Consider the following 17,645-nt stretch of genomic DNA (forward strand, 5'->3'; position numbering starts at 1 on the left):
AAACGAATTTTGAATCCATTCGACAAGTTCCTCCTTATTACGAACGACTTCTCATCAATCCTGTTTTATCGGTTCCTAGAATATATCAATAAATTCAGTAGTTTTTTTTTCTACAGAGAAAGTAAGTGTATTAACCTCGCGGTTATTACCAGATTTAATTGTAGGGTCATCAGCATCCTGTGATCGGTTTTTAAATTTTTATTCGATTAGATCTTGGATTAGCGGTTTGCCGGATGATAGTAGTAGGTACTACCAACTACCGTCATCTCAGAAACTTATTTATAAAAAAGTTCGAAATTTGAATAAACATCAAGAGAAATGTAGGTATATTAGAAATTAATAGAAAACATTTCCATTAATAATTTGATACAAGGCTATAATAATCAAGAATCTTAAATATGAACAGCTTAGTCCTTGTCTTGTAATTTCTCATTGATATCAACTCATTGATTACATTTCAAAAACTGTGTTTCTTCATAATTTACGTTGTTCCAAAATTTGGCATACTTTTCACATTAATAGAAAATATTCCTCCAAACTTAACGACTCTATTATACGTTCATGAATATCCAATGCTTAGTTTCTTGAAGATTTTATTTGGGCGAATTAAATTAATTTTTGGGTATGGATGAAGCCATTGTATAATGAAAAAGTAATAAAGATTTTCTTCACTGAAATCTTATTGTTCTTCAAAAAAAAAGTTTTATCCAAACAATATGAATTATCGAATTGAGCATTTAGCTTAATGTAATGTATATAAATATACGTATAAATTCATCTGCTTCGTACTAATTTTCAATATTGAAATTTTGAGATTCAAGAGTGTACAAAATAAAAGAGAGTAAAAAGAGTAGAAAAGGTCCTTTTCGTAGAAACCCATTTCATCAATTCATTCATTTACATCTCCTAATATTGTTTACTGTTCAATTCAAATAAGATAAGAGATAATTTTGTGAGAAATATCATATAATAATAATAATATTTTTTTTTATAATAATAATATTTATTCACACATGTTACAAATTAATGATTACATGTATAAATATTCGCCATTAAAAATTATATGGCCTGTCAAAAAAAATATATAACAGAACACTAATATTTAGGTAGACACTACAGTTACACAATATGAAGTATATAAACATATCACAGATATGCAACATCAACTGACAGAAAAGGTGAGTTCAAAAAACTCAGTCATATTATAAACCTTCGAGAAGCAAACTTTTTACCCGTCTCGTGAATGCAGGTAGGCTCAATGTTTTTATATCTTGAATAATATTTTCATTACTAATGAATAATTAGAAAACAAAGACTTAAAATAACCAATATTTGAAAATTTAAGCATGGAGCGCACTCTATCGAAGCTATTGTGAACTTATAAGAATTGGTCCATACAGCTTCCGATTGGAGCGAGTTAGACATCTGGTGTTCGGTAGGATAACTTGTTCATCTGAAACTTGGGGCGTTACCGCTATTTGGTAACTCCCTCTGAAGAGAGATTACAGATTGCTTCCGAGCCAACACGGAATAGAAATCTGTAGTTATCTACAGAAATCACTCATTATTTTGAATTTTTTCAAACTAATGAAGATCGAGGAAATATAGAATTGTAACTCAATCTTTATTTATGTTTGATATTTTTTGACAATATGTAACGAATTTTTCAATTTATATACAATCCAACTGTATAGCTTTCCTGCTTCCGGCACACTACTTTCCCAAAATCTCCATTAAGTTGAAAGGCTTCACGTTTGAACTGTCACGTCACCTGCCTAGCCAATTAACAGAAACTTTCAAGAGGACAATCCATTCCCGGTCTCCCATATAATCAAACAAATTAAAATTGCGCGCAAACATTTAGTTCTTATTCGAGGCAATTTTTTTCAGTACGCAGAATGCCATATAATTGCCTGTTGGATTCGAAAAGAGAAAGGATGGAATTTTAAATGCAGCCTTTGTCGTCATGTTCATTAAAAACAAATAAATGACGGTGCTATGAATTTTACGTACTAGTTATGGCGTGAGTAGACCATCAATTATTTCGTCGTTCATTTCCATCAGTAATGAGACTTATTAGTTGCAATATGAGGTTGTCTGTCAGTCTCAATTTGAGATCGAGAGATATGTGGGGCGTTATTTCGAAAAATTCAATATAGGTAAAAGTGAGTGGATGTAGGTGCGAAAATTACATTGTATCTAATGACTCACGAATGAATTATTTCCAGCTGCTGCTTTCAAGTGTTACTCTGATAAATTATGGATGTGAAAACTCAAGCTGCCAATTCGGTTTATGATAGTGTTAAGTTCAATGCATTAAAATTCCGATGTCATTTCTGCCCCCCTTTTGAAACTCATTGCTACATATTATATATATTCATAAATGTGAAAATAAATCGTAGAAATGCTTTGATGATATTTTCTTTTCTATTCTAAAAATGAAGCTTCCCAGATATGGATACAGGCTTTTCAAATAAAAAGTTTCATTTTCAATAGCCTGCTATATCTGGACAGCTGTCATCTCTGACAATTGACAAGTAAAAACTACGTCATCACTAAAAATGGAACACACGCTTCAACAAGGCATTGAAATTGTTAACATTCACTACAAACTTCCAAAATGGTGAAAATCTCGCAGTCTCACTTCGCAAAACTAAAGCACTTTTGGGTCGTAGTGAAGCACCTCCTCAGCAATAGTGTAACTGGTGAAAATATTTGAGCTGTTGGGACAAGTTAGTGATGTGAAGAATCCTTTATCCTCAACGTGTCCCTGTTGATAGTTGGATGTGGTAACTGATTGTAGGGGTTTTGTCTGGTGGTGTGATTGGACCTTACTTATTCCAAAATGGGGCTGGTCCAACTATTACTGTGGATGGATTGCGCTACCGAACTATGAATTTTTTGTCAGGAATTGGAAGATATCGATATGCCACACAAGCAACGAAACAATCGCAATTTTGCAAGAAAAGTTCCTGACTGTGTTATTTCTCGAAGAGGTTATCACAATTGGCCACCGAGATCTAGTGATTCAACACCTTCAGAATTTTTTGTTTGGGGACTCGTGAGATAAGAGGTCTTCGGCAATGCTGCACAATCTATTCAAGACCTCGTATTCGAGATAATTGCACTTTTGTGAATATAAAAATTTGTTCAGCAGAAATTAATTTTATAATCCCAATTACTGGTTCCAATAAAAATTGGATTTTCAAAAAAAAAAAATAGTGATTCTTCCAAATGCAACTGATTTTGTTTTTCAAAATGGACTGATTACCCATTGAGGGGTTTCAACACCATGTACCTCTGTAAGAAAGCAGATCTGGGGAAAAATGCATGTGAAAGTGTCTATATTTTTTTTTTGGTTTGAATATTCAGTTGTTATTTTGACTAGTATGTAATTGGGATTATAAAATAATTTCTGGCGAAGAAATATTTCATCATTATTCATAAAAGCGCAATTATCTTGAAAACGGTTAGTTTATGCGGATTCAAACTTTTTTTTACTCGAAATAGAATGGGGAAAATGCATAATTTGTATGATTTTATCAGTGGTTTAAAAAAATAGGGGATAAAAGGATCTAGGATGTCCATCTTTTACGCCACTGGTGACAACTCAAAATGTGATTTTTGAACACAAACTTTCTTTGAAATTTAATTGAAAAATTTTGGAACTATCGAAGTTATTAATAAAAATGACTTTCAATTTTTCATATTCAACACCCTGTATCTCTGCAATGAACGACATTGCATTTCCTAATGGAAGGTTCTGTTTATTTTTCAAGGAGCATGTTCTGTTTCAATTTGGCACCATAGTTTTCGGACATCCTCTATAGTCTACGCGTAGAAGTATTACCTCATGCCTCATGCATCTTTTAAGTCTATTCTACTACGAGTAGAATTAATTCGATTATTATTTTTTCTAGTGCTTTTAATATAACAGATTCTTTCCAGGTCTTAATTTCTTTCCATTGTGGAGATTGTGGTGCCAGTTGAATTGGATCATCTTTGAAATATCTCATGTTGAAGTTTTTGAAGTATCGGAAAACGTTTTCGTTCGCAAGCAAGAACTTTTTCTCTGTCGAATTTACGGAATAACACAAACATTACTCGGAAACTATCTTTTGAGAAGCCATATTTCACAACAATACACCTCGTTGTCACAGCTAATTATAGCGATTACCGACTTATATATGATATAACAAGAGGAACGTCTGTAATTATACAACAAATTTTATCAAACAAAAATGCAGGTCCGTTTAATAATTGGGTATAACAAATTGCGAAATGATTGAGGGTGTCCGAATTTCGAATCCCTCGAAATACTTTTGGTCCGACTATAATTAGGACCCTGCGAAACATATCTGAGGCACGAATGCCTGGCCCAGTGAGAAAATGGGGCCTTTTTCTTCCTTTTTCTCAGTTCTCGCCCGCACACAAAAGGTTTAACGGTCTTCAGTCATCGTAATGTTATGTTCCGAACGTTCTTGACGGCCCGAGACGACCGTATTTTTGCGATTTTGCCAGTTTTGAGATATTCAAATGGCGGGAGGAGGATTTTTTACCTAGAATTGATACTTTCTACGGCCGGAAAATTATATGCCTCCATCCATATCTATGGTTTTAATATATGCAGGATTTAAGGTCTTGTAACGTGTTGATTTCGATCGTCCTACGCTTTCTTGGAAACATCATCGGAGGGAAAATATCGATTCGATCAGGATATAGACGTTTGGAATTAACAAAAATTATCATATCAGGTATATTGAAAAATATGAGACAAACATTGGTGTCAGGAGTTTTGGAGAGCTGGTTCAGTCATGTAGGTAAGTACCTACTGGATGAAACAAAAGTGTTGTAATACATGATATTCGATTTATTACGATGTCATTGTGTGATAAGCCAGGAATCAATATCGACTAGTCTGATCTGTTGAAACGGAAGAGTTAGGCACTATTTTTAATATTCTTTTTGAATTTTCTATGCGTCTGATGGTGCGATCAATATGAAATTTTGCATTCAATTTGGTATTATAAAGTGTGGCAAAGCCAAATGGAACGAATTCATTATGATGGTTATTACACATATTTATGGAAAATCCCGAAAAACGTCCAATTTAAATTGAAATTCTTCTATTTTCAACCTCCTTCGAAAGGCAGGTACAACCTCCAATTTTTCAAATGGGAAGTATGCGCTTGTGACACATTGTATGAAAAGTCACTTTTTTCAGAAATGTTATTGCTTTCAAGATTATTGAAAAAATCAAATTAGGTCGATCAGTCTTGAGATGTTGAATTATGTTGGAAGTAATTTTTATTTGAGGTTAGCATGTTGCCACGGCGTTCACAGTGAACACTTTGAACATTAACATTCATAATTTTGTTTCGCTATATTTTGTATTGAATTTCAGTTTTCGATATTGTACCAAATTGTGCTAATAACCTGATTCCATTTTTTCTATTTTAATTTTCGCAAAAAAAAAAAAATCATTGATCGTAGGTCTGTAATCGACGCAATCGTCTAGGAATCGACAAACCTGGGTTTCCGTCAGCACGGGCTACAGCAGTAATATTTTCGGTTTTCCTTGAGCAACGCTTAACATTTCAATTCTTCACAACACTAATTTGTCTTAATTCCATTTTTAATATTTGCTTAGTTTTTACTTTTCTATTTTCAAAAGATGACAGTTTCAAAATTGACAGCTGCCCAGATAATGGGCTATTCAAAATGATACCTCTATTAGAAAACCTTCAGTATAAACATTTCAAGCTTTTTATGTGTGTTCAGCGACATCAGATATACATATTTAAAAAAGTCAAGCAGAATTTCGAAACAAATGAGTGAATCTTTTGAGCACTTTTTCGATTATGGTCCAATTGCGCCTTTTGACACCGTATAAACTATATAAACTTTTATAGTCTACAACGCTCATGGATGTATCGAGTACTCGAAATCTTCTCCACTTCAGTTCTCTCCTTATTTTATACATTTTAGTATTTGTTTTCTTTTAGAGGGAACACCACTACGTGACTGCCCAGTTCAAGTAGAAATTAGAGATATTTCTTCTCACAAATCAACGATTTCTATGGAGAATTCACATAATTTCGAGAATAATTTCCTTAAACAATAATCTACGTGAAGTTGGTTAATATTTTGAATTTGCGGATGAAAAATTTCAGTAACTTTTTGTTTTTCGCAAAAAAAATGATATGTGCTTTGTACAAAGCACTTATATATTTTAAAAATATTCGTGAAATAAAATTAACCGAATATCATTACAAAACAGAGAAAAATATGATTCATGAAAGTAGTCGTCCAGTGCTACCCTCTACTCATTTGCTTCGAAAAAAAAGGAGATAAAGTGAATGTACAACTTCGTATACACCGTACACAGTTTGGTCATTGCAAGAGCGCCAAAGGGGAAATGAATGAGTACCAAAGTTTGACTAATACGCGAAAAACCACGTGGTGGACACCCTTTTGAGACATAAACTTAAATGTGATTTTTTGCGGATTTTGTTGCTGCAAAGTTCTTTGTGTTTGAATTGCGCACTTGGAATTTCCTTTCTTTTTTCTCTAGTCTAATTATTGTTCGATAGATTTTTCGTTGTTATTTGTGAATACTGCTGTGGCCTGTGGGTATATTCTGTTTGTATTCCTGTTTTCTCAAATAAATAAATAAATTTGCCTTATTAGAAAGTACATGCAGCCATTGAGAAAGAGATTTGATATACTTGCCAGCACTTGGTGGCTGTTTTTTAAAGATGATAAGTTTTAAGCTAGTTAACTAGCCTCAATGCTTTTCAAACTTTCGGTGGATTTATGATTCATTATTGGTTTTTTGTCTAGTTCAATCATTTTCCCATGGAACAGACATATCGGATTCGAAAATTCAGCCAATAGCCTCGACTCTTTTTCTTGATTTATAATAATAAGAATTCAAATAATTCTTATTCATAATCGAAAATGAAAATTTCAGGATTGAGTTCACTATGCTCACCTATGCCCAAAAATATCGGGACAATTCGTTGGTCACGTTGGTACTACCGAATAAAGTCAGGTAGCCGAGTCCGCTCAGCAAGACGCTTTCGGTAGTCGACATTCCCGTGGAGGAGCTGGAGCTTGTACGTGTTTGGGCTCATATTTAATTGATGAGTCCGCTGGAATGTAGATAATTACAAACCGTTTTCTCCCAACAGCGCTCGCCATCGAACAGGTGTACGTTGGCCGCGGTTACGACGCGCTCGACAGAAATCTGTAATTTTTGTTCTATTTGCATATTTTTACTTGGAATTTCCTGCCGCGAACAATAGATAATTATACGTTCTCGCTCTCGATCGGCGTTTATTGGAGGGGGAAGGGGCTATTGGAGATTTTATCCGAAGAGGATGTTGGTACATTGGAACTTCGGGAGAGATGATGTTTTCTGTCATTTTCGCTTTAGTTTCAGTATGATGTGAAAAATCGATTGGTTCTGAATGCTGAGAATTGTAATATTATGTCTTTTACGTGAAGAAATACTAATTTTTTTTGCAACTTGTGCCATCGTCCGGTGGTTTTGATTCAAAATTTTCGTTTGTGCCCCATTTTGATATCACTTTGCCTGAGCCTAAAGACTCTTTATTATGCATTTGTCAGACCAAGATTAGAATATGCGTCTATAACATCATGATCCCCCACTACCAAATCTGAATTGAGAAAGTTGCGAGTTCGTCCTATAATAATAATAATATATTTACCATCAATTTTTACATGGTATGCCAAATATTAGATACAAATGGTATTATGAATTTCATTCAAAATTATTAACTAAAAAATTAATGCACCCTTAATTAAAATCTCATATATTCTCTTCTTGAAGTTTTTTTCTGGTGAATCCTTCAGTTCTACTGGTAACTTGTTGAAAAATTTTGTGCCCCAGTAGCTAGAGATGTTCTGTGTGTTCTTCTTTCTATGCAAAGGTGTGAGAAGATCGTTTCTACGCCTGGTGTTGAATAAGTGATAAGTCCCATTTCTCTTATTTTGATATATATGTTTGAGACATTCTCGTATGAATAAGGATGGAAAGGATACCATGCTGTATAAAAAAAAAGGTTTACACGAATCTCTGCTTGCCACTTCATACATAATACGCAATGCTTTCTTTTGCAGAATGAAAACCTTCTCTTATTACTCTTAAAGAGTAGCAAATAGATATTTGTAAGTCTATCGGTTGTGTCCAGAATTTACCTTTGAGCGAAGAGAACATGATTAGTTTGACATATCGGAAAGAATGTTGTGTTTACGCTTAAAAACTAATAAGTAGTGTCCTTGAATGTTTGAGTTATTTGTGTTATCGTTTTCATCTCTAGGAACTGAAATATAGAATTTGTTTTTCCTATGATCCTTGTTCTGCAGTCAAATACTTGAATTTTGTAGTGATCGAGCCTTTAAAACCATAGAAAATTCAATCACAATATCGAAAAAATCTTTTCTCCAATTTTGTGGTTATTCCGTTCATTCTTCCACATCTTGTAGAACAAAATCGTGCGAGAATATATCAGAAACGCACAGTTTTCATGGTTATATTTTATTATTCTATGTTGGTACTCCGAACTTTCCGCCACGGCTTTATCTGTCAATTCATCAATTTGCCTTAAAGAAATCAGTTCTGCCAACCAACATTTTTCAATGCAAAAATCACTAAATTATATTTATGGAAATATTTCATTAATTTCAATGAAAATGCAATGAATTAGAGAAAATACTGTATAATACTCGTACAGAAGGCTCATTCTACTCGTTCATTCCAAAACTCGCCACTTCATGGCTCGTTTTTGAATTTTGAACTCGTGGAAGAATACCAATGCCTTCTGCACTTGTATTATAAATAACTAAAATTTCACTGACAAAATATCCGACCGAACTGAATTTTGGATTATTAATGTAAAATAACAATAATAAGTTTCGAACAAAATTTTATATCGATCGCGTCTACAGAACCTTAGAAAATTTAAGCAGAATTTCGAAAAAAAATTCCAATGTGTTCGTGACAACAGATACCAATAGCCTGAAATTAAGTTTGTATATTTGTATATAATCACACAAATGTCAGAAGGATTTTATGATATACAAGTCCTTCATCATAAACTAAGCGACAACAATGACATCAAAATAAATCATATATAATTCATTTATACACGTTTATGAATGAGCGCTCGAAACTCCTGACACCAAGTCAATGTTTTTCTCGAATTTTTTCTTCAACACTCTCTAACCATTATTTTTTGAGTTGTCAGTTTTTCTAATCTGAAAAGTCATAGTTATTTACTAAATCGTTTTTCGCCTGTTTCAAGTTTGCTTGAAAAAAATCGGTGATAATATAGGAAAATTATATTTTTGATATTGATTGCAAAAAATTGGGTTGTTAGAGAGTGTTGGATAGTAATTTTTTATTTCATAACGATTAGAGACACATTGATGACAAAAAACCTTATGTTGAATGCAAGTAATGTTTTGTTTCAGCTTTTGTTTTCAATGTTTTAAGGCTTCAAAATAAAACTGAAAGCTTGAAAGAATCAATAAAGAGTATTCGAGAGTAGGTATACTCCTCCTTTTTTGAGAACTACAAAAATTTTAACAAACTCGATGTAAAACAAAAAAAACATCAAACAGAAATTTTGATACATCCATGAATGGAAAGCTTTTTGGGACTTTTGACCTCGCTTTCGACACCCAAATATTCATTGTAAGGAAAAGGAAAATAATAACGACAATAACTACATTCAACCTGGATGACGTTAATGATTCTACAGATATATGTATAGGTTGAACATTGAAGTAAGGTTTTGATATTTTCAAAATTTCACATTTAAATAGACCAAGTAATAATTGTATTTGTATTTGTACAACCTTCGAATGTAATTGTAAGTGTATTTTTTATTCACAATACAAGATCTTTGATGTTTTTATGTTACCTAATTATATGTTGATAGAATCAAATGTTTGAACAATAAACCATTGTTTTTGAGACCACAGAGGAAAACTGAAAATTATAGTGGAATGGTTGGATATCCATAAAGAGAAACAACACCTAGTCTTTGACTTTATTGCCTGATAACCTATATATATATTCACTCAAAAGTCGAGAACCAAACGAATACAAATAATAACATTAATTCTCATACAGATCTCTGGGATCCTACTCATTCTTCTCTTTGATGCCTTGAACAGAAAGCCAATTCAGCCTAATAATTGATTTTGGACCTTTCATGTCATATTGAAACAATTCTCCAAATTCCTTCTTATCAGACAGTCTGTCTACAAAAGTTTTTTCCATTCCATCTTTCTCTTTTCAGCCTTGAATTTTTATGGAGCACTTCTCGAACAAAAAAATCAATATCGGATAACAACTGCTATTGTTTTCAAGCAAGTTAAACTAGATCGTTAATTCTGCTTTTATTCAGTCGTTCAAAGTTGTAAAACCAAGCCGATAATCATCTCCTTGTCCAATTTGACCTCTCATTATCGCCAGAGTAAAGCCCATATTTACTCGTGTAATTTCCGAGGCTATCAGTGTGTAAAATCCTAAGGAATCCCAATTAATCATCACATTTATTGATGAGTTAGTCCGTCCACGTGTTCGTTACATTCATAGCTCGGTTTTTCAAATAATTGATTCTGGTTATAACACTGTAATGGTTTTACTCTGAAAGAATACGCTCGGTAATAGGTATAGCGAGATATTTGGTTAAGTGAAGATAAGTTTGAATAATTACATGTTCTCAGGTGTAATTATGATAGATGTTCAAGAATTCCAAAGGGGAATTTAATAGTATGGTGTCTCGAATTACTGTTCAAACAAAAGCAAATTGAACTTGTAAACTGTTCTGGAGTAATAAATTACGTTATAGATCTAACGAATCTAATTATTACCAAATTTAATTGATGTTTTTGGAGGAACTAATTTATCCATAAAATATTTCAATTAAACTAAGAACGTAACTTAATCATAAAGAGTTTTTCATTAAAAGGTTTCTTTTTCATAATGAGAAAAAAAAAGTAGGTATATCTCAAAATAAATCAATGGATGTATATTTAATTGTAAAGAGGAAGGTATGCCATTAACGATGGAAATATTTTCAGTTGTTTTTGAGCGAAGCACACGTTTCGATTCTTAACATCACTAACTTGTCCCAATAACTCACATTTTTCAACCAGTTTCACTATTGCCGACCAAGAAGATGCCTTACGACGGCCAAAAATTGCTTTAGTATTTTGTAGTCAATTTTAAAATTTCAATGCATTGTTGAGGATTTCCCTCGGGATTTCCATTTTTCGTAATGTTGTAGTTTTTGTTTGTCAAATATTAAAAGATAACAGCTTAGATTATTGGGGAACTCTTGAAATATTGTTAATGCATATTGGAAAATTTGTTTCGAATTTCAGAACAGTTCACTCAAAATATCAAAATATTTGAGAAATATAAAGGAAAAACTTTTACCATATAGATATTTCATAAGAATCTAATTGGGAGAAAACCAATAGTGAATTAATCTTCGAATGGTAATTCTTGAATTCTATTCGTCCAATATTGAACCTAAATTGTCGCTTTTTTTCAAAATCCTTTCATTATTGAGTTGAAAGAATTAATTGTAAGAAGAGATCAGTTTGAGTTCAACCTATTAATAAGGAAAGAAAATCAATTTTTTCAACTTTATTCGACATTAGACCACGTTTTATGAATAAATAACGTTGATATTTTGGAAAAAGATTTGAGTTTTATTTTGGAATGTTACGGATTAAATTGACATTCTACATGTAATCAGTTTTTCAGTTGAAAGAAATAGAGGAATCGAATAGTTTGAAGACAAAATATTATAGAGGTTTTTTGAATCTCTTTTCTTCAGGGAAACCGATGGATCAAAATTTAAGATATGATATAATGAAAGAAATATCCAACAAAATGTTACATAAATGAAAATGAATAAAGTAAGGATAAAACTATTGAATGAGCTCATAAGTGATAAAATTCAAGTGTTCTTCTTGCAAAACTCAAATTTTGATCAAAATTAAAAGTAATTCCAATTGCTCTGAATTTTTTAACATTCAGTTTTTTCTCGTTAAGAATATAAGAAAAATTAATTTGAAAAAAATTGTCTGGTCTAGCTATATTATGGAATATTGTGTTAAATATACGGATATGAATCTAGAAATATAATTCAAGAATAAATTGAAACCTATGGTTACTTAAAAGGTATCGAATTTTTGTATTTTAGTTTTAGATGAATTCCCACAAGGATTTGAAAAGTTTTTTGAATATATATTACTCAGATGCCACAATATTTTAACATTAACGATCTGATGTGAAAAGTGAAATAAGATAATTATTCTATAATTATCTATTCGTGACAATTAAATTCGATATCTGAAATATCGAAAGTTCAATAACTTTCTAAGAATTTAAACGAATATAACCTATCGTTCAACAACTTAATCGCACAATGGCAAACAAAAATACTCGAGGCAATCCTATTTTCATTTAAGTATTCAATACGGATAGACAACTGAAAGTATGAAATGAAAATGTAACAGTACTCAAGTACTAATTGATTTACTCACGCTATTCCGATGTAAGGCCATGGGGCACAATGAAATAAATCATTAAATATAAATCATGTTACGGAATTAAGTTGCGATTTAGCTCAAGGAGACGGCAACAATGGCTTAATTTCGTAAAAAGCAACGTCCAGAATGTCTATAAATTATCACCTAATTAACTGGCGTAATTCATGAATATCATGCAGATACCGATGAATTATTTCATCTGGAATCGAATATCGTTCATAGAACTCGAATATCACTAGAATTTCAGGACTTAGAATACAGTATGGTAAAAGGACTATTTTGAACCCGACGCATTCGCCAATTTGCAACTTAGACGGAGAAATTCCGAAAAGTGATTTGAGCTTGAATTCTATGATGAATTTGAATATGAACTAAAACTGAATCGTGACAATTTCGACTATTTTATCGATAATTGAATATTCAATAGTTTATTATAGACCCTTTCATGACCCCATTGGAAATGGAAATCCAGTTGAATATGAGCAATCTCGTATAGAGAATTCAGTTTGCAAACATACTCTACATTTTTTAGTGATTTATTCAAAATTTTTGGTTGAAACATAAGATTTTATCAATTGAAAAAAGTAGTGTATTTTTCCAATTGATTTTGATATATAATTTGAAGAAGTTACAATTCCAATATTCGAAAAATTTCTTCTATTCAATTCAATTATTGAACTGTAATCTCATATGTATCATTAAAAGTTATTGAATTATTTACAACCAATAGGAAGAATTGAAATTCTTATTTCTGTGAAATTTGAATGTACTTAATAAACTAAGAAGATTTTCGATTCATCTTCAACTTTTCCAATGAATATGGAGATCCTTTACATTCAGCAACAACAATTTGATTGAACATCAGCCATATTTCATTAATTGCGCAATTTTCATTGATTTTAGTAATTTAGAAGATGCAATTAGTATTTTTTAATATTTTTTTCAAAGGAAGCTATCAATGTCCTGATTAGTTTCATCTTCTTCATTTTCAAATTATATCTGCTCATTAGATGCTTACGAATCCTTATCATCAAATAGTTTTGAATAGTCTCGCTCGTTTGATTCTTACTCTTATAAGAACAAGAAACCTAATGTAAAGTTTCATTATGAATATCGATGATTTTGCTTTTTTCATTTGTAGGTCTTTATTCCTTGAAGGTTCAAATGATCTAGGTATGCCAATTTTTTGGATTTGCTGATGATTATTTTCACGATCTATTTATATCATAATTTTATATTGTATCCTTGTTGCTGAATTTTCAATTCCCAAATAATATAAATGGTTATATTTACATTTTATAAGTGTTGAAAATTGAATTTTATCATTCACACTCTATAATGAAGATTCCTTTTGAATCCGTGGGGCAATGATATGACAAAAATCGATTTCAAACTATGTAATATGCCAACATTACAATAAAACTCACCTCATATTGTTGGTAATTGGCTAGGGAAGTATTCGGATTCAAGTAAAATCGAGACATCATTCCATAGTTCCTAAGGGCAGATCACAGAAAAAAGTCGGTGGCAGTTAGCACAAAATTTACGCTCAGTCGAGGCACACAGAACTTCCCAATTGCTTATCACAATAAAAAAAAACACCGTGCGCAAAACCACTATGTCATATTATTTGTTTATATCACAGTATAGAGATCAGAAGTATTCGGTTAGTCGCGGGTGCATAGACCGAAGGGCAGATTGGTGGTGCGTTAGCGCAATGTTGGTTTTAGGCAGGTTTCCAGGCACTGTGTGTGAGTCGGTAGTGTAGAGTCCTTTGGCTAGTGCCGTAGCTGCCGGGGGGAAAGGCTGGCGGCCATTGGCCACAACGCTTTGCTGTCGGCCTCGCGATTGGCTCACCGAGTTACGTGCCACAGGCGACGCGATTACAAACCTGCAATTTCATCCTTTGATTTACTTCTCTGTGTTCGGCTGTGGGTGTAAGGACGGCTTGCTACAGAACGGGGTAATAACTTATAGAACAGGAATAGTTTCACTTCAGGGCCGGATTTAGAGGTGGATTGTCATTTATCACGAGATGGGAGATTACATGTGTCTTACCGATGTGTATATAATTAGAGGTACCGGAGCAAAAAGCCAACTAACAATTAAAACCATAGAAGACACATGGTGATTAATTAATATAGAGTTCACGAATTTCTTGGAAACTTTTACCACCTCTGCCGAAAAAAAAAGGAAACTTGAAAATAAATATAGATCTATACCTAGCTGAGAAATCCAGACTTTGAATTGGATACTCTACGTAGGTATTGATTATTGATTCCGATTGAAATAATTGATGTGATATGAAATAGGGCAACAATATTCTGAATTGAGATTTAGCAAAAAAATATTTTATTGAAATAAATTCACCTTCCTTATAATTTCTGAGAATGTTATCAAGTATCTATTGTCAAGTAATAATTTTTTTTTACGATAGAGGGTAATTTCATTTAAGAAAAGCATACTATAGCAATAGATATTTCATTAGCGTCAATATGAATATGACGCACTAATAATTCAATGAACTTCTGTGGTTTTGAAAAACCAGGATTTATGTAATGTGCAGACAGACCATATCAAAAATTTGATTATCATCTTCTAATTAAAACTAGTTTCATAATTTATATGTTTTCACTACCAATAAAATTGGATATTGATAATTTGACGATAACGTTGCATATAATTTTATTGGTAATGAAAACTTACTAGTCGTTCTGCACATATTTTTGCAAGCAATATATTAGGCCAAAAATCCTTAATATGCCTCATGTGTCTAGATCTTTGAAGCAGAATGTTGTAATCAAATAGTTCTTGGAACTTTCTCAATATTGGAAAACTATGTATATTTTTATTTTGTCATGTTTTAAAGTAATTTCATTTATGTTTCCATTTTAAAATAGTACTTGATAAATAAATACTTGACTTGATATTGAAACTTTCTTGAACTCGACTTGAATTCAAGTCAAGCTATGAATCTCTATTCAAAATTATATTATAAATTGCACATAAATATTGGCACATTAATAAGGACATAATATTTTCATCATGATACCACTCATATTATGAATGAGTAGAAAAAAAGATTATTATTATGATAAAAATGAACCTATTTAAGTTGAAGTATACATCAAATATAAATTTAGAAGTATAAAATGTATGTTTATTATGTTCAATACCAAGATCTCACATTGAATACTTTTTCATATAATTGACTTATTGTCAATTTCATTCATTTATAACTTATTTTGAAAGTTGATTTCATCCAGAATGAATATACGTAATAATCCTTAAAATGAAATGTATATTCCGTATTTTAACTTATGTAGGCATGAGGTTCTGAAAATTGGATGCTTCATACGTTCGTTAATGAAAGGTAGTTACAAAAATTTTTCAGTTCTGAACTATCTAATCAGAAAGAAATTTGTCAAACTCACCAATTGGCGCCCAACGAGGGGCACCAAGTCAATTGGCGCCCAACGAGGGGTACCAATTGATATGATTTCAATAAATATAATACCTAACTTTTTAATAATTCTTTAATTATTTGTTTTTAAAAATTTGAACATTGGGCTAGATTCTAGTGACGGAATAAAATGTGGAGATTCAAATTTTTTTTTTGTGAATTCAGTCTCAAATTGATAATTCAAAAACAAGCTCGAGTATTCTACAATAAGTTGACAATTAGTGATACTGGTATTGATACATGACTTTCAATCAGTATTTATCTTGCCTTAGCAGAGGGTACATCGAATATAAATCAAAATATACGTGGAACAAACATTTTTTTAAATGTGATCATAAAATTTCCTGCTCCCCATATCCCAACTCTGTCGGTTTTATTGACACAGAAACTGTATAATTTTTTTCGTAATTATTTTTGAATTTTTCAAGAAACGTGAAATTGTTATTTTACATTCAAATGCGAATTTTTATATCTATCGAATATGCAATTTTGAAATTAACGGGAAAGTTTGAATGGCCATATTTACGCAACTCCTATAGTTGGTAGGACGGACAGAATCAAATTTGAGGACGGATTCGTCATCAGTGCGTCGAGCTTTATTGTTATTTTGTCACAAAATTCAATAATTGCAGGCATTGTGACGGAATAATAGAGCAATCTGTGCAGGGAAAGAGCGTTCAAGAATGGAGCAATTACAAACTAAGTGACTTTGATAAATTCAGCATGAGTAGGTATTGTTATGGTTTTCTTTCAGTACCTATCAATATTGAAATAGATGTGAAGAAACCTATTGAAATATATTGGAATGATTACTTTCCAATATCAAATTAAAATAAAAAATCAAATACATTTCTTTTCAAATAAGGATCATATTTTTTATATATAATCTACATCCATGTTACCTTTCAGTGTTTGGATCATATTACGTAATTATCATAAATTCAAAATTAAAATTATATTTTATCAAAATTGAAATTTTTGTTATATAATTTAGAATTTAGAGTTGAAAAGAAGAAGATTTGAATGGAAGTTCTAAATTAAGTGACAGTAGTGAAGTGCCATAGACATAAGTAGATAAAATTAAGATAGTATCATCGAAGGCTGGAAGGAAGATTTTGCTAGGATTGCGGCGAAAAGATTGAAGGGGAACGTCAAAGAGTAATTTGGAAAGAAGCATCTATTCAAAGTTAGAACGAGATTCTGAGATTAAAAATATGTTGGTTAAATTATAAAACAAGTTGATGAGTGGATGAAATATAAAAGCTCTAGAACTGATAATAACCGAAATTGGTTGTGAATTTGGATACTGAAAGAAAATAATTACACATTCAATCAATTTATGGATAATTTGCTCAAGCAGAGGGTACATTGAATACTACACAAAATATTCAGGAACCCTGCTCAATTTTTCCAAAATAATTAATCAAATAAATTATATCAGTATGTAGTGAGTAGGTACAGTTATAACAACTATAAGACAAATTTCTACAATCCTTTAGGCTGGCTTTTATATATAATTAATCAGTTTTTGGCATTTTCTCCACAGAAATAGTGACGCCATACCAAAGATTGTAAAGTAAAT

At 31.8% G+C, this 17,645-nt stretch overlaps 1 protein-coding gene across 2 annotated transcripts in view; it reads right to left on the minus strand.

Annotated features, from left to right (window-relative positions):
• LOC123679303 (transcription factor AP-2-epsilon) overlaps positions 1–14,326 on the minus strand; it is a 142,314-nt gene extending 127,988 nt beyond the window's left edge. Inside the window, exon 1 of one of the 2 annotated variants that reach the window (XM_045616848.1) lies at positions 14,028–14,326. In XM_045616848.1, the coding sequence (XP_045472804.1) occupies positions 14,028–14,087 (60 nt within the window). In that variant the 5' untranslated portion in view covers positions 14,088–14,326. The remainder of the gene's footprint in view (positions 1–14,027) is intronic. The other variant, XM_045616867.1, reaches the window with a different exon arrangement.
• Between the last annotated feature and the right edge of the window lie 3,319 nt (positions 14,327–17,645).

The sequence above is a fragment of the Harmonia axyridis genome, chromosome 1 (assembly GCF_914767665.1).
Source record: "Harmonia axyridis chromosome 1, icHarAxyr1.1, whole genome shotgun sequence".
NCBI classification, from domain to species: Eukaryota; Metazoa; Arthropoda; class Insecta; order Coleoptera; family Coccinellidae; genus Harmonia; species Harmonia axyridis.